We start from the raw sequence: 23508 nt of genomic DNA, 5'->3' as shown, positions 1-23508 counted from the left end.
CCTCGCCCCAGGGGGCCGTGGACACCAGTTGGAATTAGCACAACTGATGTATCAGTAATTAGCACTTCTATTGTAGTGGCCAGGTCCACCCCGGCGCTGCCGCCTGTGCTGGCGCACAAGCGGCGGCTGCTTCCCGGTGAGGCCGCTCTGAGGGGTGATTTGCTGTCATGGCGCGACCCCCCGCCGCGCTCCGCTTGAAGTTTCCCGAAGGGGCTAGCGGTCGACCTTCCTTATCAAATTTTGATCGACACTGATTAGCATAGTGTTGTCCTTTGTGGCAGCGCGGACATAGTCCAGGCGCTCCTTTGTTTGCTTGTGTTTTCGGACAGTATTTACGAATATGCCCAAATTGGCCACAAGCAAAACATGGCCTTTTCATAGACATTGTTGCAAATGTTTCGGCCATCAGTGAATATTCATACTGTTTGGTACCGACATTAATACATGCTTTTAGCATGTCATCAATAGTAGGATCCTTTAGTGGCCGCAAAACTCTCTGGCAATCAGGGTTAGCATTCTCAACTGCTAGTTGCTTAAAAATGTAGCTTCGTGCTTGTTCATTATCAATTTGTTTCTCCAGAGCCTCATTAAGCCGATCCAAAAACTTCATATATGGCTCATTCGCATCTTGTCTTATGCTAACAAAAGGTTGTCTTTGTTTACCACTCTCCGGAACGGCCTTAAGGGCGCGGAGAGCAAGTGCCTTAACTTGTTGCAAGCCCTCAGGGGGGATTTCTGCTTGTGCTGTTGTAGCACTGTGATCGCCCTCCCCCATTAGCACGTCCACAGTAACAGCCCGTAAAGGACCTTTTTTCGACAGCCGCTGGTTTTCCTCCCCCTGAGCTCGAGCAAGCTCTCTCATTTTCGATTCCCACATCGTGTATTGCATATCAGTCATAATGAGGCGAAACAAGGTTTTAAAATCATGGGGAGTAAAAACCGAAGAATCACAAAGAGATTGTATAAGGTGGGTGGTATATGGTGCGCCAAGGCCATGATCTGTCACCGTACGTCGCACGTCCTTAATAAGATTATACGACAAACCTTCCCAACGCGGATTCTGGTCTGGTGCACAGATAACGGGAAAGGCTTTCAGCATGCCCACATCCCCCGCCTGTTTTGCTCCTCGTTTTACTGAGGCCCATTTATCGTGAGGATCCGGGGGGTATAGGTCTGGCTCCTTTCCAGGGTCAATAGGACCCGGACCAAAAGGATCATCGTCCTGTTCATCAGGTGGCAGTACCGCAAAGGCTTTTGCAGCACGTTTTCTTTTCTGATTCTCATCAGGACACGATTGAGGTAAAGGAGGCGCGGAGGGGATGGCAGGGGCCCCGATCCCGTCATTTATGTTCGACTGCAACCCACTATGAGATTTCAATATTTCGAGTACAACTCGCCATTGTGGCAACAGGTTAGCAGCAGCCTTATCACCGCGCGTGGCACTATCCCACAGTCGGACCCCAATTTGGTCCCATCTTTCCAGATTAAAAACATTCTTACTATTCACCGAAGGATCGTCTTTAGAAGCCCATGCAAGAACCTTTTGCAGCTCTTCTTCACCTAATTTTTTTCTTTGCGGTTTCAAGTTTTTAGGAGAAGCTTCTAAATCGTCCTTTTGTTCCTTCATTAGGTATGAACCCATAGTTCCCAGCCGCTTACCTCTTTCCTTTCAAGAGGCTTTTAGTGTGCACACAAAGTAAGCTTCCTTTCAGCTTGATCCTTACGCTTCCTTTCAGCGTGATTCCCGGGAGTTCAGCTGGGCGGTGCAACCGGAGAGACAGCTAGTCTTCGAGCCCCACGTTGGGCGCCATTTGTTGCACCTTGTGAAGAAACGGACTCAGTCTGGGGTGCAGAGTGAGACAACTTTATTTCCAAACCGACTTCTTTTTATACTTTCTTAACACAAGTGTTGCAAAGCGCACAACCAATCAGCATCTGGCCACCTGCGCGGTTGTCTGGCTTTGTTTCTTTTCTTCTGGCAAGACACGTCGCACACGAGGCAGGGGGAGGTGTTCCTCAGTCCTCGTCTTTCTCGGCTCTGTCCCCCATCTGCTGCAAAGACTGACACCCTTGTGGTTAACTATCTGCTAACAAGGTACTATTGTCTTTGAACAAGCCTCCACAACACTCAAGCTTTTGCTTTTATATGCAATTTTTTTATTAAAAACTAATGAAAACTCTATGCCACTGTATTAATTTATAAGCCCAAATAATAACATATTGTTAGGTAAAGAAGTAGTTGGATTTCACTGAGATCTGATCAGCTTCTTTATTTAATAGAGGTCTTATGCTTTTAGTGTTATTTTTTTTTCTTTACCTATTACTGGCTGTGGGATGTGGTGGTAGGAGCGATGTTTGAGCACAAGCTGAGCGTTGCCACAAGAGGTCACTGTAAGTGCTGTTGCATTCCCAGGTTAATGATTAAATCTGATGGAGAAGAAAAAAAAAGAAATTATTGATTTTTTTTTTGAGTAAACATTCAGATTTGTTATTACTGTTGGAAGAAATACATGGCTAAAGAAGAATGCCAGGAAGTTAAGTAAGCTGTGGAAATACATTTAATTAGCCTGTTCTATCAGGGTACTGTTTAGTGGTTAACCTGAATTTTCAGGTTTTTGTCTGGTGAGCTTAAGGAAACCATATTTTCCCATGTGATAAAATTAAATAAGACGTTGGAGAAACTATTCTAACAAGATGTTTTTTCAGAGAGCTTTTCAGCACGCTTGGAGATTGTCTTTTGGGATGCTAAGCCAGGTGTAACCTGGATTGCCGGGTCCCAATTCCGCATCCCCCGGGCTCTGATATGTCCTGTTAATGGTGTCTTGCTCCAGCCCCTTGCTGGTCATTTGCACGGGTAGTGGAGCAGGGGAGAGGCAGGAAATTCTATCCCAAACCCAGGTTTTGGAAATCCAGCCAAGCTCCGTTAAGCTCTAGCTGTGGCTACTGTGAGCGGAGGGGCTGCAAGATGCAACCTCATCTTTGAGCAACTGCTTCTAGCACAGTTATATCATCTTTGGAATGTGAAGTTAGGAAGTTAGCACCCTTTCTTATATATATTTACACACATATATAGTATATATGAAATTAAAACCAGATGTAGACATATGTATGATTTTTTCAGTACTCTCCCAAGTTGCCTGTTGCCTTTGGTGACAGCTACAGAGCTCTCCAGTTCGAATTTAGTCTCGTGACATGTGTGCTCTGCATCATTTTAATAGGGAAGAAATTCAGTGGCAGCATGTAGAAGATAATCAACTAGGTAAGGATTACTTTAATGCTAGGATAAGTGAACGTGTAGGGGAAAACCTCTCATCAGAGGTATATATAAGATATAATTTCTCAGGCAACTCATGGGGACACTCTTCTGTCCTCATTGATTTTTGAACTCTTCTTGAGGTCAGTGAAGTTGTCCTGCAGTAAAGACTCTGAGCTGCTCATAGGATTTCACAGTGAGAATGATTAAAGTGAAATTTTAAGTTTGGGGAAGGTAAATTGCAGGCAGACTGTAATCTCTCTGCTTGTGCTTGCCTTCTAAATTGCTGAAAGCTGCTGTGTTCCCAGCTAAGTGACTTAGATGTTGATTTAATATTTCAGCCAACACTGGATTATTTATTTTTTGTTTTATTTGAGGAGCACTTATTTGGGGCAGGAATTAAGCATAGTCAGTATGGTGGCATCTTGCTCTGGGTTTAGCCCTCCATGCATTTTTGGAGTGTAAGTACATAAATAAATACAACAGTGCTGCAGAAAGGTGAGTAGAGAGTTTATTCCACGAGGGATTTTTTCCCTTTTTTCCCCCCCTTTTCCCCTTTTTTTCATTTTTTCTCATTTTTTCCCCCTTTTCCCTTTTCCCCCCTTATTTTCCTTTTTTTTTTCTTTTTCTTTTTTTTTTTCCCCAGGCAACCAAAGCTTAATGTGCTGGATAAATTGGATGACAGTGATGTCTTACATGTTTTAAAGACACAAGAGAAATAAGAGCTTTGCCAGGCAGCAATGTGGTTTTATAGGAAGGAGTAAAAAGCATAGGCGGAGGCTGCTTCTAGGCAGCGCTTTGCCCATAGACAATCCTGACTTAAGCATGGGCCTGGATTCACCATTTCTGTGCATGCCTTGAAGTATGATAACCAGGGCAAAACTTGGTTAAGAAAAACTAGAAGAAAATCAAGTTTGAGAAATTTTCTCTTAGAAGTTTTTTTCTCGCCCCAGGAGTCCCATGAGTTTTCCAGGAAGATACTAGGAATAAGCAGAACCCTGTGTAGCTATAGAAAGAGTCAGCTGAAGTGTTTGGGGCCATTTATAAGAGAGCATTCGCAAGAAAGGCAAATTGCTTGGGCTAGTACTTTATTCCTACATGGAAATGTTGTTTCCCCTCTCCACCCTAATTCTGTTTTGCTACTGCTTCATTTCTTTTCAAACATTTTCTCAGAAGTGACTTAAATTACTTGAGTATTTTCCTGGGAAGAGATGGAATTCCGAAGTGGATACTCAGATAGTTTTGTTTACAAGTGATTCCCAAGTATTCTTGAGGAAAAAAGATGATTAGAGACAATGTTTCACACTTGGCTAAACATATCTCCTAAAATGATTTAGCTGTTCTTGCTCTCCTGTGATTACATAACATGAATTTTACACTGCTTTGGGCATTCTGTTGGTTAAAAAAGCTGCTTGCACACTGTGGTCATTTCTTTTTAACAACAAAACAAGACTCGGTGCTGTGTTGAATATTAGCTCCTGCAAGCCAGAGCAAGATGAAAGGCTCCTTGCTCTATTGCCTTGGCTGCCTTTGTGCCAAAGAGAAGTGCTGGAAGCGGCAGGTACCGTGTCTGTTTGCCCCAGTGATGTCTTCCACGTCTGGAATTTTGCTGTTTGCATTTAATATCCAAGTTCTTTGCCAGATATATTAAACTTTGTAAGTAGTTGAGTTATATTAGGGAATTTAGTGCTTGCTGATTCCTTAAGATGAATCCAGCCCCTCCGAAGGCCATATCCGCTCTCTGAGCCCTGCTTCCCCGCTCCCCTCCAGACGGAGAGTGTTTTAAACGTGTCTAGTTGAAAAACTTGCACATCCTGTAATACACTGGGGGGAAATGGGGCTGGAGAAGATGATCGGTGGAGGCAGTGGCAGCAGGACAACCTTAGAAATAATAGAAATTATCTTTGATCTTTAAGGAAATGGAAAGTGGAAATGCATTTTCAGTGCTTCAAAAAAAATCCAAGCAGGAACGAGCGCATTACTAGAGGTTTCAGGCTGATCGTTTATGAAGGTTTTGAAGTCAGCAGCGTGTTGGGGCTGTCAGTGTGATGTTTCCACGCAGTAATTTGGATCGCAGGTGCAGAGCGGTTCATCCACTGGATCCAACCAGTGGTCTGCCAGATTTACTGCCCTGCCTTCAGCAACTGCCTGTGTCAGGTGGGCCGGGGTAGTCACTCCCAGCCTCTGCAGTAAAGCATTTGGGAAGCTGTGGACTGTTGTGCATGGAAAGAGCAGACTTTCCTTTCTAGGCCTCAACACTCATTTTACCCGGATTTAAATTACCAGTATCAGAACATGAGCTGCATTTATGCATTGCCACCCATAAGTTCAGCCATCCTTGATGACACCTGCTGCAGTACTGCTCTTTCAGCAAAGTTGTGCTGCACTGGAAATGTGGATACCTTCAGCTGCTCAGGTTTAGGCTTAGTGGGTGAATTCTGTGTTGTTCAGTTATAAGAGGCTAAGTTCCTTATACAAATGCTTATCCTTGAATAAGTTTTATTTATTTATTTATTTATTTTTAAGAAAGGAAGAGATATCTTGCATCATTTTTGCAGGCTGTGGTGATGGAGCAGACTTGTCTTTCTCCATACCTGACATGCTTGAATGAAGAATTAGGCTTGTACGAAGGTGCCAAGTCCTTGGGGACTGTAAGCAGGTCTAAGTCTGCTAGTAGATTTAGTTAGGTCCTGCTTCCCTGCCAGTATAGCTCAAGCAACCAGCAAAGAAATCAGCTCGAGAGCGGAATTTGCCACACGAGTGATGTGTGTCTTGGTCTGAGACACATCTGTGATGGACCTGTCCTAGCATGGAAACCATGCAGATGAGTAACTTATCTGCAAGCAAAAGAGTTGGAGAACGGAAACATTTGGCCCTCCCAAAAGACAGTTCTTCCATAGTGTCGTGTCCCTAATGCTCGGTTTGGATGTTTAAAGCTATACACAGGCTGACTAATGTTAATTTAAACCTGTCTGGAGTTTCGATCTGGAGAGATCATAGAAATAATGAAGAATTATGTGTGTCCTGGTTGGGGGAAATAGGGTGATTGCTGATAAAATGAAGGGAGGGTGCGGGAACGAGTGAATGCTGAGCCATGGGGGCACAGTAAAAGCACCCGTTTGCTACACCGTGGGCAAACTAATGTTTTTTAGATGGTGTTAGGAGCTGTGCCACCCTGGGGGCAGGCGCCCACCCATTCTGCCTTAAATCTTAGCAAGCTGCTTCCTGAGCAGCAGCATTAATGAAACATGGATTCCTATGGCTTTGTGCCTGCGCTCAGATTCATTCGTGTCTACCAAGATGCAAACATTGATTGAGGCTTTTTGTTCAATTGGAGTAGGACGCACATATGTATTCACAGGCCGAGCATGGGCAAACAAGCCTTGCTTGCTTAGGGAACAAGGGTAGGAAAGTCAGTCACGTAAAGGAAAATTTATGGAGGACAAAAGAAAATGCGTATTCTAATATCCGATCTAGTTATTAGCATATATAGTATATATCTGAGCTAATCTGTTAACACATACTAACATCTATCAAGATAATTTTGCTGTCTTTCTTTTCCCCTTTCTTTTCTGTTTTTATGAGATATGAATAGGGTGGCTTCTTTCCCTCCCAGTGTCGAATGAATGCCTTAGCCAGCATTGTGAGACCCTATGTAAAGGCATATACATAATATATGAAAGCCAACTGCTATATGCCATATGCCTTCTGCTGGCTGCACATCTACCTTCTGATTCGGTGCACAGGAATGTACCCAGGTCAAGGTTACCTCTGTCAAATGGGAGACTTGGAAGCCGCATTGCCTGTTTATGAATCCTGGTTCTGCCTGGCATCCACAGGGAATTTGGTTCTGTGAAATAGCAGAGGTTGCTACTCTGTTTTATCTATATGTGAACACCCAAAACTTTGGGGGGATGTACTTCTACAAGCAAACATCTCTTTCCTCCTCCCAAATCAGACCTGGTTTTGACCAGAGGACTTGTAATATTTGCTGCTATCCGGGGTATCGTCCTAGCTGGGTGAATTCCTGTTTTGCCCCCTGCCAAGTGCTGTGGGGTCAAAACTCCTGCCTGCTCAGGCAATAAAAGGATGAGCAAACAGGGCAGAAATTAGATTTCTCCTTAAAAAGCTAAGGGCAAATTATGTGGAAAGCAAGACTGATACCTCTGCAAAATAAAAGGGACACAAATGTTCAGGTGTTGATATGGTAGGAGCTCAGGCTATCAAATGCTTTGATTTCCAGGGATGAAGATTTCACTTGTATAAGGCATTTGTGCTGAGGAAATGGGGCTGCATTTAAAAACTGGCTTTGCAGTGAATTCAAGTAAAGGATTTGAACTTAAGCAAAATCCAAGCTTCCATTTCTCATACCAGTTAACTTTTAAATACTTTTCAATCTACTTTTCTGTGGAAAATCCAATTGCTTCTGGATTATTCTTTCAAAAATTTATGCTTGTAAAGCATAAAAGCAGCAATAAATAGCATTTTTTTTTCCCTGCACATTTCCTTTTCTAATGGAATAATGTGTATGATTCGCACTCTAGTCAGAGAATTATAAATAAGGTGAGAAGGCAGCACATAGCTCCTGCAAACTCGCTGTTATTTTTCTATGGAAATGACTCTGCATACACCTGATGTCTGTGCAAGTAATGGGCACATCCATTCTTCAGGTACTAAAATAATTTGTTAAAAAGTCTCTTGAAAATTTTCTGGCAAAAACTGATGAACGAGACCTCTGCTATTATTTCCTTATAGCAATGGTTTTTAATAGCTGAATTTAATAGCTTTTCAGTAGCTACATTTTAATAGCTTTTTATCAGTGAGTGGGCCAAAGATACCTACAAGTTCCACATCTACAGTCAAAACGAAGCTTTAAATTAAAAGTACAAATAAATAAAGGTCAGGAGATCACCAGAGACCACAATTTGGATTCTCTCCTAGCTGATACTCTGTGAGAGAATATCGTGAAACAAAATTAGAAATGTTTGTGATGTTGGTGAGCATAAAATACCCGAGTGCTGTGCTTAAGGAAAATGGATATTTCTTTATTGAGTAGCGCCTCGCTAAAAACAGTGTCGGAGGAATCGTTCCAAACTATTTTAGGACTAGCTCATCGCATGCTGGTGCCAGTCCATGCGTATAAACTGTAGGCACTGACTGAAAGCACAGATAATTGAAGCGATAGTTAATCTGGAGTTCAACCTCCTAAGAATATTCCCTGCCTATATCTGTATGTTTATGGCAATTGATGCTGTGCTACTAGGATGAACCCAAACCACCCACTGGCACTTTTTTGGACAGAATGTGATGTTTGCTTTATGTTATTTCAGATCCATTTATTTCACTTATTCCACTTATTTCAGACCCAATTTTCAAGACCCACTTGCCCGTGGGTCTTGTCCAGCATCCTGGTGTCTGGCAACATCATGTTCAGCACGGAAAACTCACTTTGCAAGGCCATGTAAGGTTAAGTCCGAGAGGTGTATTATTATTTTATTTTTTTTACGTAGGAGAACCAACTCAAACAATATCCTGCCCAGGCATGGGGACTGGATGAATCCTTTCTAAATTGGAGTTGGTGCCTATATTGGTATTGCTATTTGGGAGTGAAGGAAGCTACTTGTTTTACTAAACGCCATCCTGTTTCATCAAGATCTAAACTTAATGCCTCATTTTTCCAGCGAGCTCTCACATTTTTACTGTATAGTAGTTGCCAACACAAGTAACTCTCTGCATCTGCTGGGTAGCACTGGAAGGACTGCAATGTACTTTGCGACTGACAACAGCCCTTTCTCTCTCTCTCTTTTTCTAGAATCCAGTTTTCTGTTGGGAAATGCCCAGATTGTGGACTGGCCTGTAGTTTATAGTAATGACGGATTTTGCAAACTCTCTGGATATCATCGAGCCGACGTCATGCAGAAAAGTAGCACTTGCAGGTAGGTGGCCTGTCAGCTCAATGCCGTTTTAAAAGTGTAATTTGCTGGGAAGAAAAATTAGGATTTGAAGCTGGGATTGATATATGAAAAGCTTTGTTTTGCAGAACTAAAAGGGAACTATAATACTAAAAATGGCTTTAAAATGAATGAAACCAACCACTGACCCAGGTCATGGTAAGGCACTTAAACCTGTGTATTTAGTTAAGCACATGGTTGACTAATTTCCGGTAAAATCAATGCTTAGTTCCGTCAGGATTAGCAGACTACTCACATGCTTAATGTCACATGTCCTTTGCTAAATCTGGGGTAGTGTTTAGAATAGTGTGAGATTTAGTTCTAAATAAAAGAAAACTAATTTTGAGTTGTATGTGCTTCTTCTTCTTTTTTTTTTTTAAATTTTGAGCATCTAGAAATTTAATATTCCACCCCAAATCTTTCTAAAGCAAGCTAAGTCTGCCCAGTTCTGATTTATGTCATCCCCTGGTAACTATACAACTGCAATGAAAACTGCAAAATGAAGACTCTTAAATGGATCTGTGCCTGCTCTGCTGCCCTCTTTAAAAAGCAATGCTTTGGGAAAACACTAAATTTGTGTGTAAGAGAGCAAAATAAACTGGGTCCTGGAACCAACTGCAGGATCCTGGGAAGAAGGTGCTGTGCATCTACATGGATGATTTGGGGACTGACAGGAGGAGAGACCTTGGGAGCACAAGGCTCCTCTGTGTGGCCAGGTGTGCTCTGTTGGGCCACAGAAAAGAAAAGGGCATATGCTGCTGACATGAAATATTAATTCATGCAATAGCACAAAAGTCAATATGCTCAGTGGGGCTGAAAGCAGCAGCCTTATCACAGCCATCCCAAATAGGCTTACACAATTCCTCTCTTGCTCTCTCCTATCATCTCTGCTTTCTGCAGGGTGAACTTGATCTGCTTCCCTGTGAGCTAACTCGTGTGTGTGTTAAAATCATTGTAAATACAGATTGGCATTGTGGGAAGATGTTGTAAAAATATGGGTTTATTCTCCTAATAATACCCCTTTAACTGAAAAACTGAGGGGACACCTCAGGGTGTTTTCTGTGAATGTGATACCTCTCGTTACCTCTGTAAGGATCCTGTTCTGGTCACATTCGAGTGAGTCTTAGAGCTGAATTCTACCTGTATGCGGATCCAAGGAGGAATTATTGTAGAAAAAGTGTCTGATAGCAAAGATTTTTCTTTTTCCTTTTATCTTCATCGTCTACATCCATCTCTGGATTTTGAGGTGACCTCGCTACGCTGAAAGCAGGGCTAGCTAGGTTTTTGTATCAGGGTTTTAGCTGGTGGAGCTGTATATAGAGTGTGATCTTTCCTGCCTCTTACATGACACTCCAGTTTCTGCAGATAAAAAGCTGGGAAAGTTTTCAACGTGGTCTGACATGCAGCATGTCCCCTACCAGGGAGAAATGTCTTTGGAGCTTCTCTCTAATGAAGAGCTCTGCAGCTGTGTGGAATGCAAAACAGTTTCAAGGTCAATGGTGCCTTTTTTAGGTTTACTCAACAGAACATCACTGTGGGTTTCTTTCTTCCCCCTTTTTTTTTTTTTAATTGAACTATTATTATTATTGTTATTTTTTCTGAGTCAGGCACTTAGGCCAAATTGGAGACATCCTGCCTGAATTATGTTATACATAAAATTATTTTTATATAGAATGTTTGCTTTAGTGTTATAAGGCAAATGTCATGGGGTAAAAATGTTATGGTGACCCACCTTAATTATAGGTTTTGGAAGGCATTTTAATGTTAAAAATCCCATTAAAGAAAATGCACAGGTACAAGCAATCCAGTCCCTGATTCTTAGGGTTCCATTTGAATTGTTATTGATTCTGATTCTAAGTGTGATAAAGGATAAACCATTTTTTTTTTTCAGTATTGGGTTATTTTGCCCCTGCCTGGCATTTCTGTCACAATATATTCCCTATTTTAAAACTGCTCATGTGTCATCGTTGTATCAAATCTCAGGTATTCTTGGTTGGTATCTGCCATAAGGAAGGGTGGATAAACTGAAAGCAGTGGGGGTGCAAATGCTTTTTATGCCAACTTGAGGAGTGAGTTAGTCCTGTAAGAAGTTGGTAATTCCTTGGATTTTTGGGCTACCTGATATGTTTTTAATCAGCACCACTGTGGCCATTGGCAGGGAGATCACTTAGAAATTCCCCGGTATTAGTGCAGATTCCATAGTTCTATCAGACATATGCAAAGTAGAGTATATAAAGTTTAGGTTAGGTGAACACTGATTGAATAGTTGAACCCTGTTCTTTTTGGGTACATGTGGCACCAGAAATTACACCTTTACCAGGGCAGATGTTCAGAGGAGTTGATATAAGTGAGTGCTAAAATGTGCAGGGTGTTTAGGTGGAAGGAGATGTGTGAACAGCTCTCCTGAGTGAGTTGATGGTCCAGAAGGTGGATGGGCAGCTGCATTTCCAGCACCTCTAACCTTCAAGTAACCCTGCAAAACCCTTCAAGTAACTAGGGAGCAAAAATCCCTGCCGTCCAGTTGCACCAACAGATTTACTGCCGTGTGGGAAAACTGCTTGTTTCGTATTCCATGGCCAAAATTCATGAAAATGTAGTTAGAGTAAACAATTGCAAACCATTAAAACCCTGTTTAATGTTGCAAGTAATACCAGTTTTCCCTTGGTGTTGTTGCTTATCGGTTAAATTTAGTGTATGAGACGAGCTTTCAGAAAAACCAGGCACCTATTGAGGGGCTTGTTAGGAGACCTCCCCTGGCATTTTACACTTGGCATTTGCTTTGTTTTCTCTCCTTGCACCCAGGAGTCAAACACAGGGCTGGAAATAGCTGGGTGCTTGCTTGTTTTTTTTGGAGGAAAGGAGCTCTTGTGTTGTCTCCCCCCGACAGAGCAGGAGGGAATTGGATCCCCTTGCTCAAGTGCTTGTTTACAGATGGTGTTTGCACTGAAACACTTGCAACACGCCAGTCAACATCTCTGCTTTCTCTTGCTTTGAGCTGCTGCCGTTTCAAGTGGGATGAAATGTCTACAAGTGAAATCCTGGCTCCGGAGGAGTTCATGGCACTGTTCCCATCAAGTTCAAAGAACCAGGATTTTGCCTGGTGTGTGCAGCATGTCAGACTTGTTGTTCAAAAAAAGTCAACTTTGTTACTGGGATATTGCCTCTGTGGCTGGATTTTTGTGCATGAGAAGGCCCCTGGCGCTGCCAAAGCCACGTGAAGAAATCCGACAAGAACAGCTATTGGAGCTGGGGAGCTTTAACGATTATATTCAGAAATGACACCCGTTTAGCGCTCAGACTTTCGAAACTCTTGATATGTAGATCAGTGTTTGCTGTTCCTTCTGGGTAGATATTTGTCCGTTGGAACAGATCCTTTTTCATCCAATGCTTTCAGATAAACAGAGCTGTAAATTGGATATAGGATCGCGTGCCTTCCGTGCTTTACCTCTCGTCTAACCTTGATAATTCCTTACAAGGAGCCATTAAAGCCTGACCTGGCAAATGCTACAGACTTGGGACAATTCTGATGATGCCGGCAGAAGATGTTGGCTCCTGGCAAAGGACAGAAGAACACAATGAAAAGCTTTCTGTGTGGCTTTTCTATGTCAAGGGATGCTTTCAAAGGGAGGCATGGATGCAGATATCTTAAAAGATGAGTGGTCCATTGCAGAGAAAGGAAAAAATATCTAAGATTGTGCCTTTCTTCAGAAATACTCTGAGAGTATTTCAATAAGGCTTGCTTCTCTTTGATAAATCTATTTTCTAGGTAGTGAGATCCCCAGTAGTAGGGTGGTTTTGATATTTGTCTTGTACAGTTTGCACTAAAGGTACTTGACAAGCAATAAATAACAAAAACACGAGGCAGAAAAAGACAGAGCGATTGACTGAAGAAGTAGAAGTCCTTCCATGGATACAAAGTAGGACAGATGAAAGTAGATTGAAATTGTGATGAGCGGAAATCTTATGTAAGTTATACAGTGGAGGTGCTTTGACATTCCTTCAGTGCCAGCTATTCAAAATTGACTTCTGAAAGATGTTTTTATTCACACTCCTTTAAAATACCTTTTTGTATGTGCAAATAATGCAGGAGTTGAGTTTTACAGGTTCACTGCAATAGTAAACTGGCTTAATATAAAGCATAAAGTTGATTGATTGTGTTCAGCAGTGAGCTGACGAGTGTGTCCATAGCTCCGAGTGCGGCACAGGGTTTGTCGTTTTAATGTTAATTCATGATGACTTTGTGCATTTGAAGCCATGTAGAGTCAAGTGCTTCAACAGGTTCATGTTATTCTCCCATTCAGAACTGAGAGGAATGTTGCTTTGAATCCCAGGGACAACGAAAAGGAAAATCCAGTTGCCCTGGTGAAAACCATTCCATGGCATCTCCATGACCGAGCTGTCCTGAGGGGACCAGCTGTGACGTGTCATTTATCAACAGTTCTCCGGGTGTCCCTGGTTGCCTGTAGTGATGTGACCCGCTTCCGCTCCCGTTACTCGTGCTGGGAAGCGCCGTTTTCCGGGAGCAGCCCGTGGGTTTTCAGCAACGTGCCCAAGACATCCACGGTCTGGCCTTCATTGAGTGCTTTAACGCTTGCCAAGTCACTAACTGCTGTTTTATTGTTTCTTTCAGAACGGTGAGCATAAAATGAATGTTTATTGAACCTTTGGAAGTCTACTGATCAATAAAAGAAACTGCATTTAAACCAGAGAGGCGCTGATGTCTTTTCTATTTCAGATTCTTAGTGTTGTCTGATGTAGGGTTCAGTTGAAGCTCAAGCTGTTTCTGAGCAAAGGAAATGAGGGGGAAAAAATGCCTGATCAATTAAAAGTATATATCTAAGTGCCTGAGAGCTTTTATCCTCTGGTCTGCTTTCCCTCAATTCTGTAATTGCAAATCTGCACAGAGCAACCTTCACTTATTTTTAAATCGAGGCTGTAAAAGCCTGGCTGTTTCCTTGCGAAGGCATCGGAGGGAAGGTCAGCGGGGCTGGCTTCACTCATCCTGGCTGGAATTCTGACCTGGAAGGAAGGGAAAGGTGGCGTGGTTGAATGACAAGAAACAGCAGAGCTAAAGTTACATTATTATAACCTTGGTCTGGAGAGGGGTGAATCTTTGAAAGCCTTTTAGCATTTTCCATATTTTCACTGGAAGATTAAAGAACATTAATGTAATGTCCACACCATGCAATAAGAAAGAAACAAGGAGAAAATTTGTTATATCTGCTAGTAGTGCAGATATAACTGCAGTGGGCGAACTCATATACTTAGTCTGTGCTGAATTTTCAGAGAATTACAGTCTTTATGTCCCTTGGTTACACCCTGCCTTCATTTGTAATGGATATTCAGTGGAAGAAATCCAGTTATTTTGTCTAAGGTGCATCTGGACAGTAGGTTTGTAGCCATCAGTTTAGCCAAGAACCTTTAACGGCAGTCAGTTCCTTTATTCTTTCAGAAGACTTTTCAGCAGAATTGAAGAAAATTTGGTAGGTTTGATAGGTTTTATTCAGCCTTCTCCATTTTTAACAGCAATATTCTCATGACCTGTAGTCATAGATATAATGAATTTATATGTTATCATCTCTTTTTTAATAAAATATCCTTAAAGGCATGCCCAAAAAAGTACTTAATGAAACATTAGATGTTGGGGAATAAATCTGCTTTCCAGTAAAAAGGCAGCCATGGTTACGGGTTACGTACTTTTGCAGGTTTCATAACAACCTTGAAATATTCTAAATATTTAAATGAAGTGTAAATCATGGTTAAAGTTTGATAAATGACAGTTAATAGTATCTCCAGTGCTTAGACAATTTAAAATGCCTGTAACAAAGTTGCTGCTTGTCTAGATAAAAGGGAAATTGCTTTTTCTTTTTCAGTTTTATGTACGGTGAACTGACAGACAAGAAGACCATTGAAAAAGTCCGACAGACTTTTGACAACTATGAGTCAAACTGCTTTGAAATTCTCCTCTACAAGAAAAACAGTATGTATATATTTATGTATGATGCTAGGAGTGATAGTGCATATTAAAAATATATAATCAACCAAAATAATTGTTAATTTTGACATATGGATGAATTTTGGAGCAAGATTTGTTGTAGCTAGAATAAGAGCTCCTTTTTCAGGACAAATCTTCAGATTACCGAGTAGTCGGTTTCTAATATCTCTACTTTGAATCCTTCTTTGTGAATTATACTCATTTTTGTGGATTGGGTCCTTGAAGAGAATCTGATGAGGTTGCACAAAAAGAAATCCTGAATGAGATCCCCACACAAGAAATGTCCCCAAATCACTACAAGTGAGATTCAGTTTTGAATTCCCTTCCTCCTTTACATCTGCCCAAGAAGTGGTCTTAAGAAATATTATTCTTAGGCAGTATCTGTATGCCTGTTGACTTTACTGTAGCTTTTTACCCTCTCTAGTAGGTCAACTATTTCAGACCTGAAGGTTTGCTGCAAATTTCTTCTGCTTTACTGCATTCCCACATACAGAGCCCTCAACTTTAAGCTCCCTCTCTACTCAGCACCTATTCGGACATATACATATATCTATCTACATGTGTATGTATGGATAATGCTTAAGGAAGTTCACATGCACGTGACGTTCTCTACCTGCTTTTGAGCTGCTACCCAGACTGCCACTTCTGTGGCCACTTTTCTTCAAAGTTGTCAAAAGTCTTTTATCTTGGGTTAGCAGCCAGGAATTGGTGCTGTCAAGTAATCCACCTAATGGCCTTGGAGCCATCGCACAAACAGCGCTTGCTCTTCACCCTTTCTCCAATTTACTGCAAGTGAGTTATCGTTTTAATCCCAACGTGTCCAGATGAACATTGCTGAATTTTGTCAAGGGTCCTCATGGATTTAACCCCGCCATGGGCATGAATTTCAGCCTAGGAAAGTGAGGAAGTACCAAAAAATCATTTTGTGCCTTGTTTATCTGATGGTTGGGAGATTTGAAGATGAATTTTGCCTTTAGTTGCAAGGTTAAACAGAAAATACATGCATTGGAATATACTCCTCTGGCCTGGACAGTGTGGGGATGGACGACAGGTTTACTCCAGCACTTCTGGTTTTCATATCTCTGTAGTATGTTAAGAAGGATCCAAACATATCCGCACCCCTGCTTTTCTTTTTTAAACTATCTATCGTGTACACTCTTATATTTGTGAGATATTGTGGAAAAAACAAGAGCAAGAGGGGGAGAATAAATTTTATTTCAGGATGGAGATTTATTTAGCTTTCTGTTTCCATTCTGTCATCTAATGAGATTGGTGGCGCTTCCTGATTTTAATCATTCTGTAAAATTGGGAATGTGTTATCTTCCCTTAGCAGGAGGAAATTAAAGATGTAGAAGGTGTATTTTAAGACCACTTCTAGCTAATTCTACATGTGTATTTTAAATTTTTTAAAATATGAAGTATTTTGTGTACTGATTGGGCAGGGTTTGTGCTCCACCCCAGTCCAATGTTGCCTTTTTTCTCTGCTTCAGGAACCCCGGTTTGGTTCTACATGCAAATTGCACCCATTAGAAATGAGCATGAAAAAGTTGTTTTGTTCCTGTGCACTTTTAAAGATATCACTTTGTTCAAGCAACCAATTGAAGATGATTCAACAAAAGGTAAAGATGAAATACATTACTGTTTTTTTATAAACGATAAAATGCATGTCCAAGTTGAGACTTGTGCCAGGGACATGTCCTGCCTGTGGTCTGTGTCTTGATTTCTGGAAATGATTTCTGTCAGAGTTTTGATATTATTAAGTTATTGCATAAAACTGAAAGATGAAGCACTGTGGGTAGGAAGTCTTCCTTCCTTCCCCAAGTTTGACCCGAAGACGTGTGTCTTGTTTCAAGTTCACATGCACAATACATTAGCATCACATTACCCAAAGCAAAGATTAGCGATGATGTGCTGCAGAATCCGTATCCTGTATTCTCTTGGAACTTGTCTTCTGATGATTAATCCTTTGGCGGGTTTTTCTTTTCACACTCTGTGAAGGCATAATTCCTCATGGAGAAGCATGTGCACCCTAAGCTGTCTTCTCCAGAATAAAGCTTGTTGCTATTTGAATGCAAACAGGGTTTAGACTACTTTCTTATAGTGTAAATAATACTTATTATGCATGTTTGGATAACTGAAAAGCAAATTTATAAAGTCAGACTTAAAGTAAATGAAACTGCTCATCTTTGAGCTGACACCAAATGCGAGTTTTTTTTTTAACCTAAGAGATGTTGTTTGCAAAGTTATAAGATACTAATATAGAAATATCTTCTCTCATCATAACTGTGTTATTGTCTTCCCAATTTAGTTGCCTCTTGTAAACAATCCTTTGTTTTGTGTTCAAGTCCAAAGTGCAGAATCCTTCTGGCTGGGAAATAATATGACCTGTAAGGATAAATGTCCTTTAGGCATTCCTGAAAGGGATTTAATTCTGCAGGTCTGACAGCATGGGATGGACTCCTTGCCCCAGTGTATATATAAAAGTGGGTGTTCAGCACGGAGAAGCCAATCTTTGAAGAATCTTCTTTCAGAATTTCTGTTCTGATGCTCTCTTAGCAGACTGAGACATATTTCACATGGGATCAGCCCTTGAAACTGCCTCTTTCTCTGTCCCACTTTCTAGGGAAAATGGGAGATGGGGCCATGATCTGTGCCTTTCTTCTTTTTTTTTTTTTTTTTCCTTTCTTTAAAGCATCATTAAGGCAGATGTTTGGAGGCTAAGGAGATTTCATTAGAGTGCTTCAGCTAGCGCATTGATCCATCAGGTTTCATAATTACAGATCACTTTTTTTTTCTTCCTCTTTTGCATAAATTAGAGTTTACCTCTTATCTCCTTTATCAATAAAATGCTATCCGAATCTTTGCACTGTCTTCCTGCAAGGGTGTGAAAACTGCATGTATATCCTGCATATCCTCTGCAAATGGAACAAGTGGATCTGCAGGATCCACTGCCCTGGGATCACGGTGTTGCTTTTTCAGACGTAGTGCTATGAGATATGCATAATTCATAGTCCTTGCAGATAACATTACAATGTGCTTGGAAGCTGTCAGGCCACTAGAAAGAATTGGTGTTGAATTAAGAGATATGGTAAAGATATACATTACAATTTAGTGTATTTTTTTAACAAAAAAAAAAAGAGTTTGAAAAAGCAGTTCAGTGAATTACTGCTCTTGAGTGTTGGACTTTATCATTTAAAGGTCTGTTTAAAAAAAAAAAAAAAGAAAAAAAAACAGGAAAAAAAAAAGGAAAGGAGGAAGTGAGGGGGAAAAAAAGGGGGAAGGAGTTTGCTTCAGAAATTCTGCCAGGATCATGCAATACATAATACATAAGTAACCTTCGTGCAGATGAGTTACTGTATATTACTTATGGGAGCAGTAAATTTGAAATGAAAAATTCAACAGAAATAAAATATTGATGCCATTATGCAATAATCCCTCCATAGCAGTATATTTTGTACTATTCAAAGGTGTGTTGCTTTGTTGGGAAGCTCCACTATATCAAGCTCCTATGAGGTACAAGGATATAGTATTTAAGATCATAATAAAGGATAGATCTATGCTGTGGAGCATCTGCATGTCCTGAGTACTTCAAAGATATGGTGAAGTTGGCCAGACCTGCTTGCATGCCTCCTACCACAGGGCCATATGGGATCTGGACGTAACCCCAGCATCCGTTAATGGTGTGCATCTTGTGCAGTTAGTAGTTAAGAGTTGCTTTAGGAACTGATGCTTTTTGGTTTTTTTTGTCTTTTGTTTTTTCTTCTTCCCTAAACCGGTGGTTTCAGCACGGTAGGATGAGCTCATCAGCTCACCTGATCTGCTTGTGGGGTGGTGGGAGCAGAATGGGGGCAGCCACGGTGCAGGATGCGAGTAGAAAATAACTGTATTGCTGTGAAGCACATTTGCAAGTTAGAGGTGGGATTTTTGCCTGGCACGGGCTCCAAACATGCTTGTTTACAGGCTTGGTGGAAAAAAATATGCATGTCATCACTCATGCTAGGCTGGGGTGAGCAAAGGGAATTAGAGAGGCTGTGGGCACTGTGGCAGCCGCTGGATCTGGTTCGTTATTTGCGTGCTCATCATTTACTCTGTGCCACTGCTGTCAAAACGGAGGAGGAGGAGAGGGGGGGCTCTGCCTGCAGGAAGGAGCTAAAGAAATGAAAGATTTTTCCCAGGTAGCTGAGGAGACTGTATGTGCAGCAGTCTGGAAAGCTGCAGGAAGTTGCTGGACTGAGTAACTTGGAGGAAAGGACTCTCTTAAATTTGAAGAATAGTTAAGGCCTACCTCACTCCACTAAAATGCAGTTTTGGAGATGGGAAGCCTTTTTGGTGTCTTGGTGTCTTCAGTCGAAGAGAAGATATCGGCAGCTCCACGCCAAAGATCTGACCAACTTGCCTCCTGGCTTCACACCGGTGTCTCTTACCATTGCACTGTGTACAGGAAACCTAGGAAGTGGGGGCTTGTGCCCAGAGAATTACTTCAAAAGTGCCTAATGGTGTGAAACTGGCACCTGAAGTGGCACCAAAGAGTATGATGATGGAAGGGATGGTCAGCTGTGTGTTTAGTGTGTTCACACCTGGGTGAAGACGCTACGTGCGTCTGTGTGGATGTGGGGTGAAGAGAGAGCTGCCACTTTGCTTGATTTGTGGTTCATAGGACCCCAAATGCTGCACCTGTCTGTGAAGGAGGCAGCGTGAAGGAGTTAGTGACGGAGCAGGAGGTGTTGCAGGAGCTGATGGTGTTATCACCACTGGGCACTGGGAGGATGCCTCATTCCTTGGGCAAAGAGCTGTGCTGTTTTGTCTGCGCTTTCCTCCTCCTTTTGTCCTGCTCCTGTTTGCAAATGCAAACTTTTCTCTGATCTGTGTCCAGTACCAAGCAACAGGTCATATCTGTGGTGCTTGAGGACCAGATCTGCAGGTGTCCTGGCTGAATGCCTTATGCAGCACAGGTGGAAGGCCAATGCAAGTGTATGAAAGATCATATTTTGTATTTTTTTTCCAGAGAATAAAAACCAAAGATTTTTTTTCCTTTTGTGCTCAGTACCATTGCAGGGTCACAGCTGCGTGCTTGATCAGCTTGCTGTGCTTTTATTCTGTCTTTACCCAATGACCTTTCAAAACCTGAAGACATTCAGTCATGCCAAAGACGCAGTGCAAATGGTTTTAAGTTTATTTGTTAGAGAAAGAAGTAGGAAGCCATTTTTATGGAGGGGCAAAGGCAATTGAGGCACTTTAATTTTAACAACATTTAAAGCCCAGAGTGCTGTATATTATATCAAACTGAAGGTTTAATTGGATGGAAGAAAGACTATCAGCATTTTTTAGGGAGATAGTGGAGTTCACCTAGTTATGCAATGACTTTATTTTCTTTGTTATCATCAGTGAAGAAGTTTGCCTTGGAGGCAAACTTGAAAGCTTTCTCTGCTGAGGATTGGTTGTCCTGAGTTTCATTTGAGAGGAACATCAGGCTTGCCTGCTGCTTTAAGTGGTTGGGAAGTTCTGATGAATACCGAATACCCATGGGTTATTGCACTGGGATGCAAAGACTTGCTAATGAGGTCCCTACATCTCAAGACCATCTCAGTTAACAAATGGGGTCAGGAGACAGCACAGTGGTATCCTGAAGTGTTTTTTTTTTTTTTTTTTGACATAGCCAGACTTTGATAATCAAGGCTGTCTGGGACAACGCTGTAATGCTGCAAGTGATATAACTCTATGGTTATATAACTATATAATGATACAACTCTATCTCGGAGTGTGACAGGGCTATAAAAAGTGTAGTAGTTGCAGAAATATGCACTCATGCTTGCTAATCCTTGCTAAGCCTATAATTCTGATCCTTTTTTTATCTTTAATAAGTGCAAGTTATTAAGCATATATAGCTAGTTGCATAGAGGAATTTTTTTTTCCTTGAGGGGATATCAATCCTGGTGATAATAGAAGAAGTGGGTGGAGGGATTAAAGTCATGAAAATTAGGCTTCTACCTTTAGCTGAAGCACACTGTACCCTGTTGCATACTTTGCCTTGACAGTAATCCATAACAGTAATTTAACAGGGTGCAATTTGGATATCCTTCCCCGTTTTTATTGCACTTTGCTGTAATTGTACAGAGATACCCAGGGATAAGGATATCAGCCCTACAGCCACCCAGTTGCAGCTGTTTTCTGGTGCTGATTGTCATTGCTCTGGTCCTCAGAGATTCTCTCCCCAAATACCTTCAGAAGGTGGGAGACCAGCCTAAGTTCATGGCTGATCCAGATCGACTCCATCTTCCCTGGGTCCAAGGTCCAGGAACATGGAGAATTAGGAGAGGTCTGTGAGGGATGTCAAGAGAAGTTGTCTCTTGTTAGGACACTGTGTGGACTTTCAATGGGAACAGTAGACACCTCAAAGAACAACGCTAAGACAAGGCGTTTGAAGCCAACTGTTTGGGATAAACCGAGCTTACTAGTACCAGTAAGAATTTCTGAGGTGGCCTTGCTCATCTTCAGATATCTGCAGAACAGACATCCTGGGTACCATCTGCTGTGACAAGGTGGTGGCAATCTTAGGAGGTACTAGAAAAGCTGAAAAATCATGGAGAAGTAGTTGTTTCCTCACTCCTTCCAGTGACGATGTCTGCGACAGATTTCTGCTGAAGAGTGGAGAATTTCAATTTCTGGGACCGCTTAGCCTCTTTCACAGAAATCAAGCATATTTCTGAAGCTTGAAAGTATGCTCTCTATCAATAACTCAGGAAACACATTAACAGTCTGTAAATTTCGAGAAGTTTAATATGTAATGAAAAAGAAATCCTGTTGAAATAAAGTGAATTAATGAGAGAGAAGAGAGTGGATTAAACTGAATATTGATTTTTAAAGCAGTAATTCTTTGCAAATGGGTACACTTTCTATGCAGAAAGCTGAATGCTCATGAGCAATATTTAAAACAATAACTATAAATATAATATGGTTTAAGAGTGTAATCTTCTATATATCACAGGCCATTGCATTTCACTAAGTTACCCCTGTGCTGAACCTGTGAACCTGTTTTAACTAAAGCATTCCTTCCAGGCAAGCATCCAGTATTGATTTAGACGTCTGAAGAGACTGAGGATCCTCCACATCCCTTCGTATTTTTTTTCCCAATGGTTCATTACATTTATGGCTTTTATTTTTTCTTTAAGTGCCATATTTAAGTTAACCTGGCTTCAGCTTCTTTCTGTGGCATCTTATGCGTTTTTTTCCACTTTACTAAAAATTCCTGTTAAGGTATTACAGAAATAATCAAATCACTGTTCAACCTTCTTTTGATCAAGTTGAATGAATTGAGCTCCTTAAAACTCTATCTAGTCTGAAGTTGGACTTTTGATTGTGGCAGATAAGGGCATTTCAGCTCCCCCTTAGTCCAGCTAGCTGGTAGCAATGGGGATGGAGCTGCGCTGACCAAGATTTCAGTCTCCCAGACCCAAAACTAGTCTCTGCAGCCAGTACTGTTGCCAGGTCTGTGCATAGCTAATTCCTCAGTATTGCCCTTTCCTCAGCCTCTCCATGCTGAATTCTGACTATTGTTCATCCAAGGAGCAGATTTGCCAAATCAAACTTCATGCTGAATTGCTCATCTGCTAAAACCTCTGGATGCTTTTCAGCACTATTCTTTCCTAAGGTCCTTTTCCCCCTTTAGATGTATTTTAGATACCCCTTGGTAGATATAATTTGCATTGCTTTTCTCCTAGGCACCTGTTTTGCATTTAAAACACATTTTACTGGCACATGTCCAGTTCTGAGGCACATCATCCTGCGTGACTGCCCTCACTCCTGTTTAACATTCCTCTAATCTTCCTGTCATCCGGCCATTTTATCAGTGATTTTATCAGTGACTTTCAAACCTTAAAGAAAAATGCTGAATAGAAGGAGACCTACCCCTAGGCTCAAAAAGGCTCTGGGTAAATTTTATTTTTGCTGTTTTCCACTATTTTCAGTGCTTTGTTTGATATCTGTCAGGTATCAGGTCCTTCCCCCATTTAAACAGTAATTTATTCAACTATATAGTCTCAATATTTTGTCAAGAGTGCCATGCAATGTCAATTCAGTGGCAATTGCTGCACAAGAGGGTTTGGCCAACCTGTGGCTCTTGGCTGATTCAAATGCAGCATGATGACAAAGCAATAGTAGGTGCCAACCCGTGGGTGGTGTTGGGAGGGAGGAAGCAGGTGACCCTGCTTGAGAAGGGAGGCTGGTCTAGATGATCTCCAGACGTCCCTTCCAAGCTTAACCATTCTGTAATTTTCTGAAGCTCCTTTGCTGGGGTTGCAGCAAACTAGCAT

General features: G+C 41.5%; 1 protein-coding gene across 1 annotated transcript in view; it reads left to right on the top strand.

Moving 5' to 3' along the window:
• KCNH5 (potassium voltage-gated channel subfamily H member 5) overlaps nt 1-23508 on the top strand; it is a 142141-nt gene that overhangs the window by 8362 nt on the left and 110271 nt on the right. Inside the window, exons 2-4 of the mRNA XM_088539485.1 lie at nt 9066-9189; nt 15078-15184; nt 16690-16818. Of these exons, the coding sequence (XP_088395611.1) occupies nt 9066-9189; nt 15078-15184; nt 16690-16818 (360 nt within the window). The remainder of the gene's footprint in view (nt 1-9065; nt 9190-15077; nt 15185-16689; nt 16819-23508) is intronic.

This window comes from Tinamus guttatus, unplaced genomic scaffold, assembly GCF_059628265.1.
Source record: "Tinamus guttatus ecotype Peru unplaced genomic scaffold, ASM5962826v1 Tinamus_guttatus_pri_ptg000048l, whole genome shotgun sequence".
In the NCBI taxonomy this organism is placed as follows: Eukaryota; Metazoa; Chordata; class Aves; order Tinamiformes; family Tinamidae; genus Tinamus; species Tinamus guttatus.
The sequence above is the reverse complement of the archived record's forward strand: the minus strand, read 5'-3'. Positions and strand labels throughout refer to the sequence as shown.